This window comes from Balaenoptera physalus, assembly GCF_965194825.1.
Source record: "Balaenoptera physalus genome assembly, chromosome: 13".
NCBI classification, from domain to species: domain Eukaryota; kingdom Metazoa; phylum Chordata; class Mammalia; order Artiodactyla; family Balaenopteridae; genus Balaenoptera; species Balaenoptera physalus.
The window spans coordinates 108399152-108422135 of NC_138892.1; the positions used below are offsets into that span (position 1 = coordinate 108399152).

Below are 22984 nucleotides of genomic sequence, written 5' to 3' on the forward strand. Positions count from 1 at the left end.
CAAGAAAGAAACTTGAAAATAATGGTGGAGGGAGGAGTAGAAGCAGGAACAGAGGACGCCCTGAGCACCTGCTAGGGTCTCACTAATTCTTATCTCAGTTAATCCCCCAGTAGCCAGGCCGGCCTTGATGGAGGTGCAGCGGGCTTCAGAGCAGAGGCTCCACCCCCCACTCAGCACAGGCTGACGAGCGGCAGCAGAGCTGAGCTCGGAGCCTGTCCCTCCCACCGGGTACCCTGCCCCACCACTCCTGCACTCCCCCGGGTTGGGGGTGACTGCGCGAGCTGAGCCCCAAGCAGGTGCCTTTCCTGCCTGGGCCGGTCCTTCCTGGCGCAGCTAGTGTTTGGCCGCAGGAAGAGGATGAAAGTTTGGGGACCATGAACGTTTATTCTAACAGCACTTTACATTTCTTTCCTAAGCGGCTGGAATTACAAAGGCTGATCCTACAGAGCATAGCGTGGGAACCTGGAGTCCAGCTGCGCAACCCCGCGCGTGCGGCGCCGGGGACCGAGCCGCGGGTGGGCGGGGAGGAGCGATTGTGACCTGCCCGGTCCCTCCCTCGCCGGCACTGTGATGCTGCAGGGCAGCTGCTGGCCCAGCGTGTCTGTCCCCGGCCCCCTCCCGCCTGGTGTCACAACAGCGGAGGCGGCTGTATCTGGAGCAGTTGGAGTGGGCAGGCCCAGCCGGGAGCGAGCGGGCTACGGGAGCGGCCGCAATGGTGAGCCTGCCGGGCCGGGGCGCGGTGCGCTGGGGGTTGGGGGCACGCGGCGCCCAGCGCAGGGCTGCGTCTACGCGGGGGCTGGCAGCCATCGCTTTGGATCTGCGGAGTTCGAAGTCTCCTGGGGGTGTCAGTTCAGGGTCGAGGGGTTCGTACCCTCGGGCGGAGGACAAGCCGGTGCCCGTGCCCCTTCTCGTAGAGAGAAAGTAGGGACGGGGGCGAGTCGCCCCTTAAAGGGACCCAAGGGAGATTTGCGCACTCAGGTGAGGGGAAGGGGGACATGGGGGCCCCGCGCAGAAGAGGTGAGGCTCTGAGGCATCACCTTGGGGCAACTCAGGAATCCGAGTGGGGGAGGGGCAGGCAGTCCAGGGATTCCCGGCGGCTGGGGTCGTGGGCGATCAGGTCGCTACACCCAGCCAAATGTGACAGAGCCCCGAACGTGTCAGGGGACTTAGGGCGTCACAGCCCCACGCCTGGGGGCCTCGTTCTCCTTTCCCTACCTCGGCCATCTGGCTTGGGCTTCCCAGGCCCCCGGCACCCGCTCCAACTCCCCAGTTTTTCCAGGGGTCCAAGCCAGAGGACTCTGGCCCACAGGGCTCTCCCTCCGGAAGGCCGGGGGTGGGGTGGGCTTCAGACCTGTGGTGTCCTACCCTGGCCTCTGGTCTGTCCATCTCCTTCGCGGACTTACTTGCTGGAGAGGACCTCCCCCACCTCCTCCCTTCACCCCCTGCGCCCTGGGCTGGGTAAAATTTGCCTCCAATACATTTGCCCTGACGCCTGGAAACCCAGAAATCTCCTCGTCCAGAGCCCGGCTGTCTGGGCCACTGGGAGGGGGGTGGAAAGGTTGGGTGGGGAAGGGGGCGGAGCGAGCAGTCTCACAGGCCAAGGTCAGGCTTTCCGCACTCTTGCCCCGGTGTCAGTGACCAGAAGGACAGGTGAGGACTGCCCTCCTCCCGGCCTCTGTTCGTTCTGGAGAGTGCCCAGGGCCCTTGGCTCTGGCCCCAGCTCTGCTGAGTCTAGTCCAGGTCTGTCCGGCACCCTCCCTCCCCAGAGCAGCCTCCTCGTGGCCAGAGGAATGCACTCCTGCCTGAGGCCCCTGGTGCGGGGCCACGGAAGGAGCTGAGCTGGGAGTTCAGAGCTTTGGCTCCTGTCTCTGCAGCTAGCTGTGTGACTTCAAGAAAGTCACTTAACCTCTCTGAAGTGGTTTTTCTCATCTACAAAATGAAGAGGGCTTATGGTTCAAATTTCCAAGGCTCCACCTAGCTTTACTATTTTTACCTTTTTATACAGAGAGTTCCAAACATATACAAAAGAAGAGTGTTATAATGAACCCCTGTATATGCCTCATCCAATTTCAACAGTTACCTACTTACGATGAGTCTTGCTTCATTTACTCCCCTTCCCCCTCTCTCCCTGTTATTTTGAAGCAAATCCTAGGCAGCATACTCAAGATTTGATATTTAATATTTATAATATCTAGCACATAGCTAGTGCTTTATAATTTTCAAAGCGCTGTCTCTTGCATGTTTTAATTCTGACCTGAGAGCCGTAGTGAGTCTTAGAGGGGATCCCATGATCCTAATCCAGCTCTCTGAGCAAACTTCAACGTGCATTCAATAGGCCAGTTTCTGAAAATACCTAATAAACCAAAAAATGTAAAGTAAAACCTTATTTTAAATGTGCTAAAGAATTTGAAAGATGTTTAACTGAAAACCTATGGCTGAATATGTTGGAAAGAGAATATCTTTATTTTGAAACACTGAATTTTGTATAGCAGGTTCTATTTGGAATATTTATGTACATGGGCAGCACTGTCTTGATGGGAAAACATTTTTTTTTTAAATTTTTTATAGCTACTTTATTTATTTATTTATTTATTTTTGGCTGTGTTGAGTCTTTGGTTCGTGCGAGGGCTTTCTCTAGTTGCGGCAAGTGGGGGCCACTCTTCATCGCGGTGCGGGGACCGCTCTTCATCGCGGTGCGCGGACCTTTCACTATTGCGGCCCCTCCCGTTGCGGGGCACAGGCTCCAGATGCACAGGCTCAGTAGTTGTGGCTCACGGGCCCAGCTGCTCCGTGGCATGTGGGATCTTCCCAGACCAGGGCTCGAACACGTGTCCCCTGCATTAGCAGGCAGATTCTCAACCACTGCGCCACCAGGGAAGCCCGGGAAAACATTTTTTATTGACCATTTCACACTCACAGAATCTAAATTTATTTATTTATTTATATTTATTTTGGGCTGCGTTGGGTCTTTGTTGCTGTGTGCAGGCTTTCTCTAGTTGTGGCGAGCAGGGGCTACTCTTCGTTGTGGTGCGCGGGCTTCTCATTGCGGTGGCTTCTCTTCTCGCGGAGCACGGGCTTTAGGCGTTCAGGCTTCAGTAATTGCAGCACGTGGGCTCAGTAGTTGCGGCATGCAGGCCCTAGAGCGGGTGGGCATCAGTAGTTGCGGCACATGGGCTCAGCAGTTGTGGCACACGGGCTTAGTTGCTCCGCGGCATGTGGGATCTTGCTGGACCAGGGCTCAAACCCGTGTCCCCTGCGTTGGCAGGAGGATTCTTAACCACTGCACCACCAGGGAAGTCCCCAGAACCTCTTTTTTAAAACCCCTTGACTCATTCCTGCAAGGCTAGGCTGACACATGTGCACACCTGGACCCAGAGTTCCACCCGTGCCGAAAGGACTTGCCTTCCTGCAGTGGCTGGGCTTCCCTCCTGAGGGTTGGGGAAGGCTGCCCGTGTTGAGGATGGATGCAGCATTTCTGTAGTTTCTAGGTGAGGATTTTAGAACTAACCCTGTAACTGAGCATTCCCATCTGCTCCCAGGGGCCCTCTGGTAAGCAGTTCTCCTGGGAACTGAGACTGTGACACCTTCTTTGGTGTCGGTGATTCCAGGCCTCAGAGAACGTGTCGTGGTGCATGGGGGGAGTTGAGAGCACAGCCTCCTCAACTGCACTCCTCCTGGTGGGGCGGGCCCATGAGTTCAGGTGGGAACTGGCATCTGATGGCAACAAAGAGCCTGTCTTCCTGCAGAAATGGGCAGCTAGAAGGGAGAGTGTCCTGGGCGCGAGGTGGATGCTGCTTCCGAGTCCACAGGCCTCCGCAGACGCCCTGAGCGGGTGGCGTGGCTGAGCCCCACAGGGCCCGGGCTTATCTTCCGACTCCGAGCCCCCCGGGGGCTGCGGTCACTAAGTGCGGGTCCCCAGAGGTCCCTGGGCACATGCTCCGAGTGGCAGCGGAGGCCCCACCCCCAGGCACCGTGTCCACAGGGAGCGTCTGGGCTATGGTCGGGCCCACGCAGAGCGCGGGAGTGGTGCTGCGGCTCAGTGACCTCAGTGACCTTGAGAGGAAGAGGGAAAGTTGCAGTAATTTTTGAAGAGGAAAGAGCTAGTGAGTACAGGGCTAGTGATGGGGTGGGTGGAAGGATGTGGCTCTTGGGGTCAGAGTAGACCCACTGCTCCTTCCCTTTGGCCACCAAGGGACTGACAGGACTGTCTGTGGCCTTTGTGGCTGCCGTCCCCCATCGGCGGCGTCCTGTTAGAATTTCTTCCAGATGAAGAGACCAGGAGGAGAGTGGGCACCGTGTGCGGCAGATTAACACTTGCTCGCTCTCTCCGGCACCTGACCTCAGTGTCGGCTGAAGCTCAAGGGCCTTTGGCCTCGAAGGGTCTAGAGAGTATAGGAGTCTACGACCAGCCCCGGCCACTCCTGAGGGCCGTCTCTGCCACCCCTGTTGCTGCCCTGCTGCAGTGCCTGCAGCCTGATGTTAACTTAGGTCGACTCTGTTCCTGCTGTTTCTGGCTTGCTATCTATTCTTTGAGTCCAAATATGCTCTAATTGAAGGATTTTGAGCAGAGATAGTGCAATCTTTCGTGAACCACATTGTTCTTACTTTATCCCTCTGGAACACTGGCTCTACTTTTTACCTGTCATCTCTGACCTAGATCCTGAAGTGTAGGTGATTTATTATCCTAGCCTGACAGCTAGAAGTAATTGGGTCTAAAAATATGCTTCCTGAAGGCAACTGTGTGGCCCTTGACCCACAGGTGGTCGGGGTATGTGGCCTGGTCTCAGGTTTTCACTGGCCTACACTGTCAGGTCCCTTCCAAGATAATATGCCAATTTCACTGTTTTGTGATAGTTCAAAACTATTTTTAAAGCTACAAAGCCTCCTTCTGCAGAGGATTGCAGCGAGCTGATCTGAGTCCTCTGAGAGCAAATGAAAAGGAAACGATTACCATTAAAGCAGAAATAATGTAAGGTTGACCTCAGGAAAGATTTCTGGCAGTGGAGTTCTAAGAGGACTGTCAGGTTCTGGAGTGTCTTTCTTCTGCTGTCCTGCAGAACTGGGCACCCTACCCGGGGAGGACGCTTGTGGGCAGCTCTGACGCTGCTTCCGCTCTGCCTTCACAAGCCTGCGCTTCGGACAAACTAAGCAGTTTGTGGGACCTGCCCTAAATTCTCCCGCCTCTCGGTCACACTGCTCCAAAATCCAGCTGAAAAACCTGCTGGCACATCTACATTCTCCAAGATGTCTGCAAATATTCCTGCTCGGGGAAACCAAGCTGCAAGCTGTCTTTTCTCCTTTGAGCTCCTGTTGCCTCTCAGGCCCTGGCCACTGCCCTCCTTGTTAGATAGACTCTAAGTCTCGGCAGGGTTTTCTTTCCAATCACCCCTGCTGCACTCGAGCCCTGTACTCGATGCTGGGTATCTGGCCAGGAAATGGGGGCTCCTTGCTCTCCACCGGGGAAGTCAGAAAAGCAAAAGAGCGGCTAGGAGCCGTGCAGTAGAGCAGTGATGGGGAGGCGGGGGCTGAGGGAGCACGCCGTGGGGCCCCGGCTGGTGCGGGGCCTTCCAGACCTTCTGCAGGAGGGGATGATTAATGAGCGACTTGAAGGGCGAGTGGGAGTTGGCCCAGTCCCTCCTGATGCCTTCTTGCAGACAACGACAGTAGCTCTGTGCTGCAGGAGCCAACAGAGCAGGTCACTTTGGTAGCCACCCAGCACGAGGTCTGGGGAGGGGTGTCATGCTTTCCTCGAGGAAGGGCGCTCCTGTGTTAGGTCTCTCCAGCTCCCTCACCTTCACCCCCTGGACTGCTGGGCCGGAGGCGCCAGCAGCACAGGCGGGACCCCCTTCATCTCACAGGGGCCCAGGAGCAGAAAGCTGGCCTGAGCCCTACAAGCCCAGAGTCAAAATAGAACTGAGGGAGGAACAGTGTGAGAGAGAAAGCAGGAGCTCTGCCCGGCCAGAGAGGGAATCTGAAACATGAGTTTGGAGCAAACACATGATGTAAATACCCTCTGCTGAGTCAGCTCCTCCTCTCCGGCCCCGGCCTTGGCACACACCACCCGGAGAAACAGTCCTGGTCTTCCAGGGAGGGTGGCCCATTTTCAGAGGCTACCACCGTGAGCCCTTCTGTTTCTCTCTGCGATGGAGTTTTTTTTGGTTTGGAGGTTTGCCGTCCAAGCTTGCCTTGCTCTCTGCTATCAGGCTTGTGCTGCTGTAGATGTGGCCCACCAGGGCCCTGGGGGTTAAGAGTGCAAACGAGGCAGGGGGGTGGGTGGTGTCAAGGAGAGGACTCGGGCCGAGGTCAGAAGACCTGGATTTGGGGCCAGGCTCTTTCCCTGTGAAATTTCCAGTCTGCCCCTTTACCTTTCTGAGCCTCAGCTTTTTCACCTGTAAAATAATGGGGTGGGAATCATATTCGGTGATCCGTGAGGCCAGCCCAGCTCTAGAATCCTGAAGGCTCTGAGCTCACATAATGTCCCTGGTCATGGCAGATGGGTGACCTGTCTTGGGCATGAGGGCCGGCCCCCAGGCCGTCAGCACTGGGGGTGCTTTGCGTTTTCCTGTGTAGAACCTCCAGGCAGGAAGGAGGGATGTCAACGAGGCAGAGTGGCCAGAGGAACCGTGGGGTCCTTGTCCCCTCACAGCAGGTGCAAATGGTGCACAGACCTTAGCACCATTAGTTAAATGAGGGGGCTCACCTAACTTTTCATTTCACTGGTGATTTCCTCATACGACTTTACGTAATTAATTAATTTATTCAGGCCGTGCTGCGTGGCTTGTGGGATCTTAGTTCCCCAACCAGGGATTGAACCCTGGCCCCGAGAGTGAGAGCACCCGGGTCCTAACCACTGGACCGCCAGGGAAGTTCCGCCCTCGCGTAACTTTAAAGTTCTCATTTGCCCCAACAAACTGGGCTCTTGGTCATTGTTAGTTGAATCAATGACGAAGTGAAAAGGGACAGGGAGAGCCTGGCCCTTTGCGATGGGTCATTAGGGTGAGGGGAGCCCTCACTGGGCTCTTACTCGGTTTCCTTTCTTTAATTTTTGTCATTTTAGTATGAAAACCATCAAACCTTCAGAGAAGTACGGTAGTGTATCGCCACCCATATATCCATCATCTAGATTTAATAATTACTATTTTTCTGCCATATTTACTTTACCTGCTGTGTTTGTGTTCAGTAGTTGTGGCATGCATGCTCAGTAGTTGTGGCTCACGGGCTCTAGAGTGCAGGCTAAGTAGCTGTGGCGCACGGGCTTAGTTGCTCCGCGGCATGTGGGATTTTCCCGGACCAGGGCTTGAACCCGTGTCCCCTGCACTGGCAGGTGGATTCATTCTTAACCACTGCACCGCCAGGGAAGTCCCCCCCACGCCATATTTTGATTTGTTCAAACCAGAATTCAGTTAAAATTCACATACTCCATGTGGATGTTATGTGTCTTAAGTTCCTCTTGATGTGGGTCAGTCCCTCCTTCACCTTTGTTTTTCATGAGTTAAAAAGATTGGGTCAATTTCCCTGTAAAATGTCTCACCTTCTGGATTCATGTTGTTTTCTCGCAATGTCCCTTATCCCTTTGACCCCTGTGTTTTCTATAAAGTGGGAGCTACATATAAAGGGTGTAATACGTTAAGGCTGAGTATTTTTGACAAGAAGCCTTCATGGGAGGTGTCATGTGTGTCCTACTGCATCACATGAGGTTATCTCACTATTGTGGGGTTTATGATCCAACCCAGTGTCAGAGGCTGGTGACCGTTGCAGTTATTTTCCCCTTGTGACACACAAGTAACCTAAGTAACAGTGATTCTTTGGCGCTGTGTGAATATCTAGTTCCCCATCAGTCCTTGTCCAAATCAGTTATGTAATCAGAAACTCTAACATGCAATATTTCTTAATATATCATTCTTTCTACACTGACTAGCTGGGAGTCTTCTGTTTTAAAAAAAGAACTTTCCCTCCTCAAAAGGGCTGTTTGGATGGGGACAAATGAGTTTCTTTAGTGGACGTTTTCTTTCTTAATAACGCGAAGGACATGGAGATTTTTACGTGTCCATCCTGTTTCAGTCGACTGCCGCTGTTCCTCTTTTTGACCCTCAGATTGTTTCACCTTTGGCCATGGGAGCCTCTTCTGGTTGGTGTCTGAGACCTTCCGGCGTCTATTCTCTCAGGCCCCCAACGACGTTCCAGGTCATCCTGTGCATCCCTTGCCCCAGACCTGGAACCCCACCCTCCAGGGAGCCCTGGCTCCTGCTGGTGGAGAATGGCACTGAGAGGCCGCTTCTGGAGGCACCTGTGGACCCATCAGTTGCTTCTGAGTCTATCTTATACCTCCGGTTACTCTTGTGAATTAGTGTAACAGGGACAACTGCTCCTCCTAAGGAGTGTGTGTGTGTGTGTGTGTGTGTGTGTGTGTGTGTGTGTGACTGATTTCATCTGTGGAGACCGGCACATTGACTAGCATGAGGTTAAAGGGGTGTGAAAACCTCTGTATCACCACGTTGCTGGTTTTCAGGACCCTGAGATCCTTTACTCTTCCTCCTCTGACCCTTGATCTTCCTGAAATACCCGTGTATCCTTCCAGAAGGGCCCAGGGGATGCCTGGAGGATGGTTGGGGGGTGGGGTCACAGGACAACATGTGGCACCTGCTCCTTTCAGGTCTCCCCAGGGTCCCCTCAGTTCACACCCACCCCGAGGAAGCCACAGCTGCATGTGAAGGTGTGGTCTGGTTGGTAGCTGCTGGTTATGGGGGGTTCCTGGGAGAAGGACCCTGCTGCCTTAGGCCTGAATTGAGTCTGAAGATAAAGTCCTTTCATTGTGAGGGGAACGTAGCCTGAGGTCTCCGGCTTTCCACGTGTGCCTCTTCCAGGTGGGGAGTGAAGCTCCGATAATGAAAATGCATAATGATAAGGATAAAGATAAGGACAACCGCAACAAAAACGATCACGGTCACTTATGCTTTTCAGGTGAAGGGGGTTTACATAACTCAGCCCAGGTCACACAGCACAGCACATAACTTGAGAGGCAAGATTTGTGCCCTGGGGTGTGGGTGACTGTGAGCAAAGCCCTTTCCTGGCCACCAGGCTCACAGAAGCACAGAGGCCAGGACACAAAGACAGGTGTGGAGCAGTGCCACGTTGTACAAGTGTTAGGGCACCGCCTCCTGACACCGCTGGCTTCCCTGCGCCCACACCCAGGGAGCCCCAGGGTCCCAGGAGTCCCATACCCCATGCCCAGCCACAGTCTCTGGAGGCTCTGCTCCTGGCTTGGGTTCCCCGGAGCTGGAAAATGCCAGGTCGTCACGGTTAAGAATAGAAGCCCACACAACAGGCACGTGCTTCCCTGCCCAGCTCCGTCTCGAGCACACAGTCTCCTTGCGGGACCCCTGCTTCCCCGGTGGGGTGTTGGGGGTGACGAGTACACCGTCCCAGCAGAACCATAACACACACGCACACACTCACATCCACACACACACACTTACACATATATACACACACACACACCACACGAATGTACACAACACAAACACACACGCACACCCCTCCCCATCCTAAGCTGTTAGTACCAGGACCAATCAGGTAACTGCAGCTTCACACCAGAGTAACATGGAGAAAAGGACACTCTAAAGGTCAACTTTATTTAGCACTTGGCCCGACGTGGGCGAAGGAGCAGGTTATGGTGGCCACAGAGGAACTTTCCAGTCACTTAGAGTTCAGGAGGCGCCTACTTTGTCCCCTCCCAGCCCTCCCTTGCTGACGTACTGATCCTTTCTTATTCCTACATTTGTAGCCAGAACACTAATGACACCCATGATACAGACTCCAAAGTACATTCCCCCGTGGGTGCTTCTCTGTTCCGTGATGCGGAGATGGGGAACGTGCGTGTGTGCGTGTGTGTGCGTGCGTGCGTGTGTGTGTGGCGGCGTCTGGGAGACTCAGGCTGCAGCAGGAACGTGAGCACTGCGCCGGCCACGGCAGTGGATTTGGGGGTGGTTCCTCCTGTTCTCACTGGTTCATCCTTTGACCGGCTCCATCCATGCAAGAGTCTTGTGGTTTGGAATTAGCCCAGTTTCCTCTACGCAGCTGCCCTCTTTTTCCTTTTCTTGACACAAAGGATTAACCCTGGAAAGCAATCTTTACAGCAAACCACAAAGCTGTGGTGCTCCTTTGGAATCGAGTCTTGATCCAGATGTTGTGGTGCCCAGACCCCACGTGACTGGGGCATGGCATGGCGGGAGGCATGGGTGTCCTGCCGGTCGAGTGCCAGAGATGGACAAGTCCTCAGAGGTGGGGGTCTGGGGGCCTGGGGGCCTGGGGGTCTGGGGCAGAGGCGCGGCCGGGCTGGGGCTCTGACCGGGCTGCTCTCTCCCCGCAGCGGGAATGCATATCCGTCCACGTGGGCCAAGCAGGGGTCCAGATCGGCAATGCCTGCTGGGAGCTCTTCTGCCTGGAGCACGGCATCCAGGCTGATGGCACTTTTGGCACGCAGGCCAGCAAGGTCCAGGACGACGACTCCTTCACCACCTTCTTCAGCGAGACTGGCAACGGGAAGCACGTGCCCCGGGCCGTCATGGTCGATCTGGAGCCCACCGTGGTGGGTGAGTGTGGGCCAGGGTCCCCGCACAGGGACAGCACCGGACTGCAGAGGCTGTGGTGGCTGGGGAAGCAGATCTCCACGTGGAAGGGGTGGCTCATCCGGAGCCCCCCACCACATGACTCTTGGCTCCTAGAGCTCTCCGCAGTCTCGGGATCTCAAGTGGGGATCACAGATCTCTGCTCCCCATTAAAGCTCCAACCTAGTGCTCTCCACTGAAATCTGCTGAGACAGACCGACATTGCCGAGATTGTTTATTAAATACTAAGGGTCAAAATACAAATAATTTCAGAAATTATAAGACGCCCTCAAACAGTCAGTTTCCCAAAGTGTATGTTTCCGATCCTACGGTAATTGCAGCCTGTCCCGGCGGCCTGGTAGAACCTTGCAGCATCTTGCACACGAGACGAAATCGCAGCAGGCACTCTCTCTTACAGCCAGAGGCTGCCGTAGGTTAGAATGAACCTCATCTGGATCTTAGGGGACAGGAATTCTGACTTGTGTTGGGGCAGGATTCTTGCTCTCCCAGCTCCCCCGGCCCCAGGACCCCCTGGGTCAGTCCTCGCTGTTCATCAGGATTTTCTCATCTTCAAAGTCTGCTCACCAGCGAAGGTGGACAAGTCCCCCAGGGATGTCTGGGCACTGCCTGCGGTGCCTGAACACTCTTTCTAGGGCCACAGACCCCAGGCCCTCTATCCCACGGACACTTGTACAAATACAGGAAGGGCAGATGAGCTTCCCGGGCCACTGCACAGATGGGTGCTTTCCCTGGGGGAGCAGAGGGACCCTGTAGAGGAGAGGGGCTGTAGCTGGGGCCTGAGGCACCTTGGTCTGCCGTGCGTCCACTTTGTGTGGACCTTGGAGGTGAGCAGAGCCCCCGGCCCCACGGCCTCTCTTGGGCTCTGGCTCTTCCGGAGCCTGGAACATAGCTTTGCTTCAGAGTTGTTCTGCAGTATCTCTAATGCCTGACGTGTATTGTTGCCACCAGAGATGGAGGTTAGGGCTGGGACAATTCCGGGAGAGCCTAGGAGCCAGGCATATCATTCTGAATCTTTCTCTGTGTCCCTGGAACATTTGGATGCAAGTGAAATCGGGTTAAATTCTGGGGTGAATTTTGCAGCATGAATGAAAAACAAGAGGGAAGCCTTGTGGGTCCAGGGGGAAGAGGCAGTCAACTCTGGTGTTTGGCCAGCTTTGTAAACCCAAGGCTTTTTAAGGTCCAGCCAGTAGAGCAGCTGGCTTCTCATTGCTGCTTGAGTCCCAGGCTTCTGGCTCTGTTAGTGCCTGTGTTACCCTGGAATTCTCTTAGCCTCGCAGATGTATGATAGGGTTGTCTGGTTCCACCTCAATGGAGTTCAGTAGGTAGGGGTGCCATGTGTATCCTAGAGGGGAGGGAGCCGTCTCTTCTGGGAACCAGGTAGTAAGACTGATGGTCCGCTCTCTTGGTAGATGAGGTTCGGGCAGGAACCTACCGCAAGCTGTTCCATCCAGAGCAGCTGATCACAGGAAAAGAGGACGCAGCTAACAACTACGCGCGGGGCCACTACACGGTGGGCAAGGAGAGCATCGACCTGGTGCTGGACCGCATTCGCAAGCTGGTGCGTGTTTACAAGGGCAGGGAGCTGCTGAGCTGGACGCGCTGGGATCCACCTCTCTGAACAGGCTGGGTGGAGGCACGTGACCCCCGGCTGCAGGATAAACGCCTAAGATTTGGGAATTTCTGCTTATGTTCTGTAAGAGGCATTCACAGGGCTGGCGCCCCTTCCTCTGGCTGGACAGTGTGGGCTGCCCTCCAGGTGATGCCCCGGTAGCACTTACAGATGCTCTACGGTGGTGTCTGGGGAAATTCCAGGTGTGGGAAAGGCGAAGCTCTTTGCTTCCTGGCAGCACAGGTTAACAAAGCATTTAACTTGGAAGAGAAGAGGAAGATCGTTGATCTATTTCAGCGCTTACAAACGCCATTACCAGTGTCAAATACGTTCCTTCGTTTAATCCCCTAAATAATGATACAAAGGAGGTCTTGTCCTTGAACTTTACAGATGGGGAGATTGAGGGCCAGGATGGTTCAGTAACTTGGTCTGGGTCCCACAGCTAGAAAGTGGCCAAGTCAGGATCTGAACCGGGTTGGTTTGACTAGAAAGCTCAGGGTGGGTCACTTGTCTACTTGAGCCCCCTTTCCTAATCTGTACAACGGAAAAGGTTGGGCTTGATCAGGGGTTCTTTACTTGGGAGCTAAGAATGCCGAATTTTCTGTTTAGAGGAGGGCTAGTAGGGTTCATCCGTCTCAGAGCCGTCTGTGACCCCCAAAGTTCAGAACCACGGGACTGAACACAGTCATAGATCACGGCCAATGGGGAGGTTCTGTGACCTATGAATTCTCTTAGTTCTGCTGAGAGCTAACTGTCAGGTCCTTGCTTAATTATCACAGTAACCTCATGAGATGAATATTTTTTATTGTCCTCACTTTAACCAAGAAGAAACACGAGTCTGGAGGGTTCAGTAACTTGCTCGAATTTTTACAACTCGGAAGTGGCAAAGTTGATGTTAAATCTCAGGTTCTCTGACCCACTTATCTTCCTGAGCCACCTTCCAAGGTTGGGCTAGGATGTGTAGGTCTGCAGTTCCCGCAAGATCAAATGACTAGGGCTGGGGAAGTGGGCAAGGAGCTGGGGCCCTCATGGGGCAAAGTCATTAACCACCGTGGTTCTAGAAGCTCATTCCTGGTCCAACCAGGCCACTGGGCTGGAAGCTTCATGGACCCAGAGGTGTGTGCAGGTTTGCTGCCCGTATTTTAGCGGTTCCTCCCAAGCCCGCCGAGGCTCCTTTGTGCTTCCTTACTCCTTCAAGGCTGTTTTAATTTCACCCACTTGACAATGTTGAGGGGTAGAGTGGGGCAGACAGAGAGGCCCGTGAGGGAGTCCTCAGAGCCTTGTCTCGTGTCCTCCACTCCCAGACAGATGCCTGCTCAGGCCTGCAGGGCTTCCTCATCTTCCACAGCTTCGGGGGCGGCACCGGCTCCGGCTTCACTTCTCTGCTGATGGAGCGCCTCTCCCTGGATTACGGCAAGAAGTCCAAGCTGGAGTTCGCCATCTACCCGGCCCCGCAGGTGTCCACGGCCGTGGTGGAGCCCTACAACTCCATCCTGACCACGCACACGACCCTGGAGCACTCGGACTGCGCCTTCATGGTGGACAACGAGGCCATCTACGACATCTGCCGGCGCAACCTGGACATCGAGCGGCCCACGTACACCAACCTCAACCGCCTCATCAGCCAGATCGTGTCCTCCATTACGGCCTCCCTGCGCTTCGACGGCGCCCTCAACGTGGACCTCACCGAGTTCCAGACCAACCTGGTGCCCTACCCCCGCATCCACTTCCCCCTGGTCACCTACGCGCCCATCATCTCTGCCGAGAAGGCCTACCACGAGCAGCTCTCCGTGGCCGAGATCACCAGCTCCTGCTTCGAGCCCAACAGCCAGATGGTGAAGTGTGACCCCCGTCACGGCAAGTACATGGCCTGCTGCATGCTCTACCGGGGGGACGTGGTGCCCAAGGATGTGAACGTCGCCATTGCCGCCATCAAGACCAAGAGGACCATCCAGTTTGTAGACTGGTGTCCCACAGGCTTCAAGGTGAGAGCTGGTGACTCAGTGGAGACAGACAACTAGAGAAGCAGAGGGAGAGACCAAGGATGGGGAGAAAGAGGTGGAAACTCAGGGTCTTGGACTGATACACATTCCCTGGGAGCTTTGGGGTGAGATGGGAAGAGGGACTTCAGCCAAATGTAACACTGATTTCATTCATTAATTTGTTCATTCACTTATTTTAGGTCAGGAGAGATTCTGAGAGGATTATTGGAAGAGGGGGAGGGCGCTAGTGCAGTAGGGAGAAGGGCTCCACCTGCTCCTGCCCTGAGATCTGCAAACATCTCAAAGGTCAGGCAGAAAGGACTTTTCTCTTACAGGGAGGAGTGAACGGGGCTAGGATGAACTTGTGTGCAAGTGGGATGAAGAGGATGATGGGGTGGGAGTGGCTCTGATCCGACACTAGATCAGAGAATGCAGTAACCAGATTATTCCAGTTGCCGGAGAGGTGTAACTCCCTCCTCCAACAAAAGATGTGTTCTTCTCTCCCCAGTTTATTTTGAAAAATTATTCGCCTTGTAAGTAAGTTTTCATCAATTTAGAGTAAGGATAAGAAATTTCATGGTTATCAAATGGTTGTGATTCACATTATGAAGCCCTAACATTTCCACTAACCGGGAGTGAGCTGGGAGCCTGTTGTAGGTCTGCAGTCTGGGGAACACCAGACTCTAAGTGTTGGTGTGGGTACAGAATAGCCAGGGAAGGCCCCCATCTCCCAGGACCAGAAGATGTCGAGCATTGGAAGGCACCCCCCTGAGTCGCCCTGGCCAGGCAGGCAGCTGCCCCTGCACTCGTGCCTGCTTGACTGCTTTGTCCTGTGTCCCACGGTCTCATCCGAGTCCACCATCAAAGCAGCTGCCACCATTCATGTTATTAGACCCCTGGCAGGCCTTTAATAATTTAGAGGTTTGCTGAACACCAGAGGTAGTTGTGACAGTTGCTTGAGACAGAGATGAGCACATCTCAGTTTTCCCTGCTGGGACTTACGGAAACAAGACACCTCATGCTGGCTTCTCGGCCGAGAGGCTGACGGCGGGGAGCGTTCCCCACCCTGCTCTGCTCCCAGCCACGTACAGAATCCTTTCCCCTGGACTGTGCCTATTTTTATGTGGCAGTTCTGGTCACTCTTGTGAAAACATTCAGGATCTTCCCCCAAGTTGTTGGGTTTTTTTCTTTCAAATGGAAACAAGCAACAAAACAAGCTAGTAGTAAAATGAATAGGCAAAAAAAAAAAAAAAAAAGAAAAAGAATGAGATATGAGGGTGGTGGAGAAATTAACAAAAAGGAGATGCCCCTGTATTCTCGCCCGTTTATTTTAAGCTGAAGCTCTGGGGTTATGAGCAGAAAGATAAGGCAGTGCTAGAACCTTTAGCTGCTTCTCAGAAAAGCACATGCCGTGGGGGTGGATGGTGTTGAACTTCACCCTGTAGCATCCTCCCCAGGGTCTAGGGATGCTACTGCTGAAAAGAGAGCAGAGTTGGCTGGTCTAGTGAAATATGTCACGTGGCATTGCCTTCTCCCTTCTCACTTTGGTCCTTTGCCCCTGTCTCAGCATCACCTCCACCCCCAAGATGCCACTTTTGTCTAACAGGAATGATAGATCATTGTGAATTCATTTAGTGGGTTACCCACCTTGGCTGTACAGCCTGCTGCCACTCCCACCTCCACCTCTCAGAGGACATGCATTTTAAAGCTATGAATTGAAGAGATTGGCAGTTAAGACCTGGTGGCCTGGTGGAGAGGCATTTTGGGGCCAGCTCCATGGTTCTCAGTGTCCCATGAGTATTATCACAGTCGTCACCTGAGGCCCCTTCCAGGTTCCTAGAGTTCCTGGGGTCGGCTCCAGTTTGGGGTATGTGTGGGGAGAAGGGAGATTTCCGGGATAGTAGCCCCCTCGTCAGGTTGGGCTGGATCAACTTGGAGGACCCTCCATGCTTCCAGAGCTTGGGGGATTGGCTCATCCAGCAAGAGTTTTAACTGACTTTCTTTGATTTCCATGCTTTTCTTCCAAGAAACCCCACTCCCCAGAGATAGAGGGCCTGGTAAATGCTGACACCATCCCCAGAACCTTTTGCATCTCTTTATTTATTGCTTGAGAATATCTCCCTGATCTTTTAAAAAAATTGATTAATTAATTAATTTAGTTTTGGCTGCATTGGGTCTTCGTTGCTGTGCGCGGGCTTTCTCTAGTTGCGGCGAGCGGGGGCTACTCTTCGTTGCGGTGCGCCGGCTTCTCATTGCGGTGGCTTCTCTTTTTGCTGAGCACGGGCTCTAGGTGCGAGGGCTTCAGTAGTTGTGGCACGCGGGCTTCAGTAGTTGTGGCTCGCAGGCTCTAGAGCACAGGCTCAGTAATTGTGGCGCACGGGCTTAGTTGCTCCACGGCATGTGGGATCTTCTTGAACCAGAGCTCGAACCCGTGTCCCCTGCATTGGCAGGTGGATTCTTAACCACTGTGACACCAGGGAAGTCCTCTCCCTGATCTTTTAAACAGCCCTTCACCCTTGGCAGAGAAACTGCCCTAAACCCGTTGGCAGCATAACTAAGAGGAACCCGAGATACCATTGGAAGGAGTGAATTTATAATAATCTCCATCTACTGGCACTGCACACCCACCCTGCTTGACCCCCCTCATTTGTCTGCTTGAGTCTCCCACTGGGGTTTCTACCAGCCCTTCCCCTCCCCTTGAGCTTCCCGGCCCAATGCCGCTTGCTTTTGCTTTCTCTCCCACACGCACCTCTCTACCCACCCGCCGTCCCACCTCCTGATCCCCCTCTTCACATCCAGGCCTGCTGCCCCACCCACCATGTGACCAAGGTGCCCCAGCTTGCGTTATCCGCTGACTGCCGCATCTTCACCCTCTGTTCCCCAGGTGGGCATCAACTACCAGCCCCCCACGGTCGTCCCCGGGGGAGACCTGGCCAAGGTGCAGCGGGCCGTCTGCATGCTGAGCAACACCACGGCCATCGCCGAGGCCTGGGCCCGCCTGGACCACAAGTTCGACCTCATGTACGCCAAGCGCGCCTTCGTGCACTGGTACGTCGGAGAGGGGATGGAAGAAGGAGAATTTTCCGAGGCCCGGGAGGACCTGGCTGCCCTGGAGAAGGATTATGAGGAAGTGGGGACTGATTCTTTTGAAGAAGAAAACGAAGGGGAGGAATTTTAAATACAAACGTTCCTCGTGGCTGTGTCTCTTTATTCCTGCTGCCCCTCCAAGCACGTTTAACTTTTCCTAGAGCAGCAGACCCCAGCCTGGGTCCCGACACCAGTACCTGTGGGTGACGGGGCCAGCACGGTCGCTGAGCTCTGCCAGACCCTCCTGTGGGGGAGCGCAGCTCCGTGTCACCAAAGGAAACGAGAGTCACTGTCTCTGGGTTAGGGTGCAGGCCAGTCACACCTGTGCGGAGACCTAAGCGGGATTTAAAATTCTCTATTAGGCTGGGCTCACCCCAAACACAGCCTGCTGGCTGGGGAGCAGAAAGGTGAGATCTGGGTGCGGGGAAGATTCTGGAAAGGGAGTGTTCTCAGAGTTAGAGGTAGAAGCAAGAGCCCATTTCCTGCCCTTGTAAATACACAGATAAACGAGTGGGATCATTCCAGACAGTGTTCAGTGCTGTGAAGCGAAAAAGCAGTGATGGGAGAAGTGGGTGGTGAGGTCAGAAAAGGCCTCGTGGAGACCCGGGTGCAGCTCGGAGCCACCCCGGAGGTTCTGGAGTCAGAGACGCCGGGTGGGTGTGTGAAGAGCAGGGAGGAGGCCAGGGTCCCCGGAGGATGGAGGTGAGGGATGCGACCAAGAGCCACACGGGGTGCAGGGCACACTTAGGCTAATCCTGCAGAGGACGTAAGGAGTTTAGGTTTTCTCTGAGTGAAACACAACATTTCTGTTTGGAATTTGGAAGGCTTTAAGCAGAATACCTACTATACTTTATATACACATATACCTTATCTGTAACCCCCAACCATCTCAAAATGGATATTCTTCTCATTTTATGGATGAAGAAGCTGAGGTGTAGGGCGTTTATGTGTTGGAGATACAAAAGGGCGGGGCCAAGAGTCTGTTCTCTCGGCTACCCCGCACTCTTTCCACCGTTGGTGTTTGTGTCCGGTTCCAACCGCTGCCTCATAAAATGAAGGGTGGGGAGAAGCAAAGTCCATTTATTACTAGGGAGAGGACAAATTAATGCATCTCTTCCCTGAAGTTGGCAGCTCCGGTAGGATTTTGGGAGAAATCAAAAGGCTGCTCTGATTAAACCACTGATAAGACACCCGGGGTCGGGCCCATAGCAGGTCCCTGTGCATTAAATGTACAGCTCGTCAATTGTGGACTTGCCCTACATGTTTCTACGCTGTATTCCTTGGAGGCCCCGAGAAAAATAGAATAAAATGTTCCAAGGAAAGGAAGACCAGGCAGGAAGTGACGCTGACCACTCGCTGAGGCCTGTTTGCGGAGAGACCACACTTTCTTGCTCTTCTGTGAAGGAGATCGTGGTGCTGAGGAGGAGTACAGATCTCTGCCCATCAGGACCCCCTTGCCCGAGGTCAGGCCTCACCAAGTCCCGCAGGGGCTGCAGGGACAGACCCAGCTGTGCAGAGAATTGGGGTCAGGAGCTGTGGCCCATCTCAGGAAGGGGCATTTCCCCTCTGACAGAAGTGAGAGACCTACCCACGGGTTTCGGATAAGCCTCGAAGGACTTCCCGAGTGTGTAACTAGGACCTAATTAGGGAGAGAGTGACAGACCCCCGAGGCCAGGGTTTAGGGGAAATCACCTACAGTGTCTTCCTTCCCTCTAGATTTATGTGAATTAGGTTAAAATAAATACGAATGGTGGGGGCTTCCCTGGTGGCGCAGTGGTTGAGAATCTGCCTGCCAATGCAGGGGACACGGGTTCGAGCCCTGGTATGGGAAGATCCCACATGCCGCGAAGCAACTAGGCCCGTGAGCCACAACTACTGAGCCTGTGCGTCTGGAGCCTGTGCTCAGCAACAAGAGAGGCCGCAATAATGAGAGGCCCGCGCACCACGATGAAGAGTGGCCCCCACTTGCCACAACTAGAGAAAGCCCTCGCACAGAAACGAAGACCCAACACAGCAATAAATAAATAAATAAAATAAACCCAAAAGTTTAAAAAAAAAATACGAATGGCAAAGTCACAGAGGTGATGTCTGAGAGGTATGGGGAAGGGGGAGTTTGAGGGATGATATTTTAGGGCCTTGGATGTATTTCCCCCCAGTTTCTTCTCTTCCATTTTCCCTTGTTTTGTTGAGTCCCTGTCTGATCATGGGGTTGGGCCCGTCTAGCCCTGCTGGCTTTTATCTCTGTTCACGAAGCAGGAGTATTGAATTTTAGAACTGGAGTAATGCACCCCTAGAAAGAGGGTGAATAGGAAAGTGGATGATTCTCTAGCGTCCCCCAAGAAAAGGCAGCTTCATAATTCTCCAGCACGGGATTGGCTAGAGGCTTCTTAAGACGGTAAAGTAAGTTTGGCAGATGCCAGAATTGGGCCACGGCCTGTGGTAGGCAGCTTGTTTAGCTCACTGGACTTTAGCCTGGGTTATCCAGTTTCTTGAATCCTAATGCCATCTCTGAAGGATTCCTAAGTAATTTCTACCGATTAAAAAAAAGTCTTTTTTTCTTTTTACTATTTTACCCCAGGAATTAGGAGAGCCCATAGTTAACGTAATATCTAGTGAAATCCACATGCATATTCATATGTACTCCTCACCCCAGTGTTTGCAATCTGGGCCCTTCTCAGCAAGAGGGACAGATCTCCAGCCTTTGACCGCAGTCAGCTTAGGTTCCAAAAAGAACCTACTGAGGAAAAAGATAGTATGTTTATATATTTATTTTCTCCAAACTTCTGATTCTATCAGTGATTTGATCGACATTTAACTTTAATACAAAATTGCCACTAACCCCACTATTCTGAATTTTTAAGGGTCACTGGATCAACGCCATGCAATTGTCTCTCCTATTACAATGCTCATCTACTAAAGGGATCAAAAACTTCCCTTTTTAAAATTTTTTTTATTTTTTTGGCCACACTGCGCAGCATGAGGGATCTTAGTTCCCCGACCAGGGATCGAACCCATGCTCCCTGCAGTGGAAGCAGAGTCCTAACCACTGGACCGCCAAGGAATTCCCAAAAACTTCCCTTTTTAAGTTCTCAGTCTAAACCGTCTACATTAAAAAAAAAAAAAATGAAGAAACCAGTGCTATAATTAGTTTTTTATTTTTAGGTCTGTGACAAATTTATGATGTCGACCACTTTAGGGATGAAGGTGAAAGAGTGAGTGGGGCAAGAGGGGAGGATATCAATACGGATACTGTTAAATTTTGTAGAGTTTATTTCATCCTTCCTTCCCATATACACAGAACCCCCAAGAGCTAAGGTGAGTCCTCACTTATCCACATTTTTTTCATGAATATGCAGAATGAAACTCCTTATGTGACCTTCTACATATTGTATTTGGGGCTTAGACACTGAAGTCTAAAATATAAGGCTGTTTGTTTGGCTCATGGTTAATGAGACAGGACATTGTCTCTCCAAGCAGGTTCTATTATCTTGCAGTGGGGAGAAATAAAAACACATGAAGTGATCTTTTGTATTAATGCCAGGGACTTTCCTGGCGGTCCAGCGGTTAAGACTCTGCACTCCCAGTGCAGGGGGGATGGGTTCCATCGCTGGTTGGGGAACTAAGATCCCACATGACACGTGGTGTGGCCAAAAAAATCCCAAAATAAAAAAAAAAAATCCCCAAAACCCCAAGATTTGTATTAACGCCAATGCAAAAACCATTAGTAAAATATCAGCAGAGTCCATACCATGTTAAAAAATATAGCACAACCAAGAAGGATTTATTCCAAGAATTCAACCGTGGTTCAGTTATTAGGAATTCCATCAGTGTATTTTTTTTAAGTAATTTTATTTTATCTATTTATTTGTTTATTTTTTGGCTGTGCTAGGTCTTCGTTGCTCTACGTGGACTTTCTCTCTAGTTACGGCAAGCAGGGGCTTCTCTTCGTTGCGTTGCGCGGGCTTCTCATTGCGGTGGCTTCTCTTGTTGCAGAGCACAGGCTCTCAGCACACAGGCTTCAGTAGTTGCAGCACACGGGCTCAGAAATTGTGGCTCACGGGCTCAGTAGTTGTGGCTCGCGGGCTCTGTAGTGCAGGCTCAGTAGTTGTGGCACATGGTCTTGGTTGCTCTGTGGCATGTGGGATCTTCCCGGACCAGGGATCGAACCCGTGTCCCCTGTGTTGGCAGGCAGATTCTTAACCACTGCACCACCTGGTAAGTCCTATAATGTATATTGATGTGGGTTTCTTTGGCCTTATCTAGGGAGTCCACCCAGTTTCTTAAGTCTGCAGATTTATGTCTTTTGCCAAATTTGGGAAATTTTCAGCTTGTCATATCTTTGAATGGTTTTCAGACTCACACTTTCTTCTCTTCTTTGGAGCTCAGTGAATGTTAGATCTTTCATTATAGTACCACAGGCCACTGAGGCTCTGTTAACATTTTTCAGTCTATTTTCTCTCTGTTGTTAATATTAGATAATTTCAATTGTTCAATCCTCAAATTCACTGATTCTTTCTCCTGTCATCTCTCTTCTGTTGAGCTCACCCAGCGATTTTTTCCTTTTGAAACTTCGGCATGACCAAACAATTTTTTCTTTTTTTTTTTTTTTTTAAACTTTGGGTTTATTTATTTATTTACTCATTTATTTATGGCTGTGTTGGGTCTTCGTTTCTGTGCGAGGGCTTTCTCTAGTTGTGGCAAGCGGGGGCCACTCTTCATCGCGGAATTTTTTCTTTTTTAATAAGCTTTTATGGGCACTGATTGTAAATACAGATTTTATTTAATACATTGCATTTTACGACACGTTAATAAAATACAATGTTTTTTCCTTTCCCTGTGCACATATTCCCTAAGTAATGAGAAAGCCAGTAATTCAGTACAGTATTGAATTACTCAATAGCTCAACCTTAAGACTGTCACTGGATTTGTTGTGAATTTGGCTCCTTCAATTTTTTTTTTTTTACTGTGGAACAGTGCTAAATTATCTATGCTCAGGTTGGCTTCACTTACATCTTCAAGGGTGGGCCCAGAAGAGGAGCTCCGTCACCCAGGAAGCCCCAGGCCTTCCTCTCACTCTGCTACAACTTGATAATGATGATGTTGCAAATCTTCTCCAGCTCTTTCTGCCAAAGTTCAAGTTCTTCCTTTTCTGCAGTCAGATTCTTATCAAGCCAGTTGATGATTTCATTATACTTGTCAAGAATCTTCTGTTTGTCCTCATCTTTGATCTTGCCTTTGAGTCTCTCATCTTCAACCTTTGCTTTCATGTTGAATGCACAGAATTCAAGTGGATTTCTGGAAGCCATCTCTTCCTCTGCTTCTCATATTCAGCTTTGTACTTCTCAGCTTTTGGACCATAAGCTCAATGTCTTCTTTGCTCAAATGGCCCTTGTCATTTTTTGATGGTAATCTTGTTCTATTTTCCTGTACTCTTATCCATAGCAGAGACACCTAGGATACCACTGGCATCCTGAAACTACATCACCAGAAACAAATACATTGAACTGTGTATCAAATGGACACCATAACCACATAGAAGAAAATATAATCCACAGTACTGAACACAGTATTTTGACGATATATCTTCTGTGTAAAGATATAAAGAATGGAAAAAAATATCTTGAACTTAGTAAGTTTGCTGTTGGTAGGTAGTGTAGCTATTCTCAAACTACCGTGTA

At 51.9% G+C, this 22984-nt stretch overlaps 1 protein-coding gene and 1 long non-coding RNA gene across 2 annotated transcripts; one reads left to right on the forward strand and one right to left on the reverse strand.

The window, feature by feature from the left end:
- The first annotated feature begins 361 nt into the window (after window positions 1–361).
- TUBA8 (tubulin alpha 8) lies at window positions 362–17415 on the forward strand. Its single transcript, XM_082420532.1, is given in 7 exon segments — window positions 362–622; window positions 625–678; window positions 681–715; window positions 10370–10592; window positions 12038–12186; window positions 13542–14222; window positions 17104–17415. Coding segments are annotated over 7 exon segments (1488 nt in total). The 5' UTR covers window positions 362–570; the 3' UTR covers window positions 17398–17415.
- LOC309640994 lies at window positions 2573–10255 on the reverse strand. Its single transcript, XR_014252480.1, has 2 exons — window positions 7532–10255; window positions 2573–6389 (listed from the first exon to the last, which is right to left on the reverse strand). It is a non-coding gene; the product is annotated as an uncharacterized lncRNA (long non-coding RNA).
- Window positions 17416–22984: the final 5569 nt, after the last annotated feature.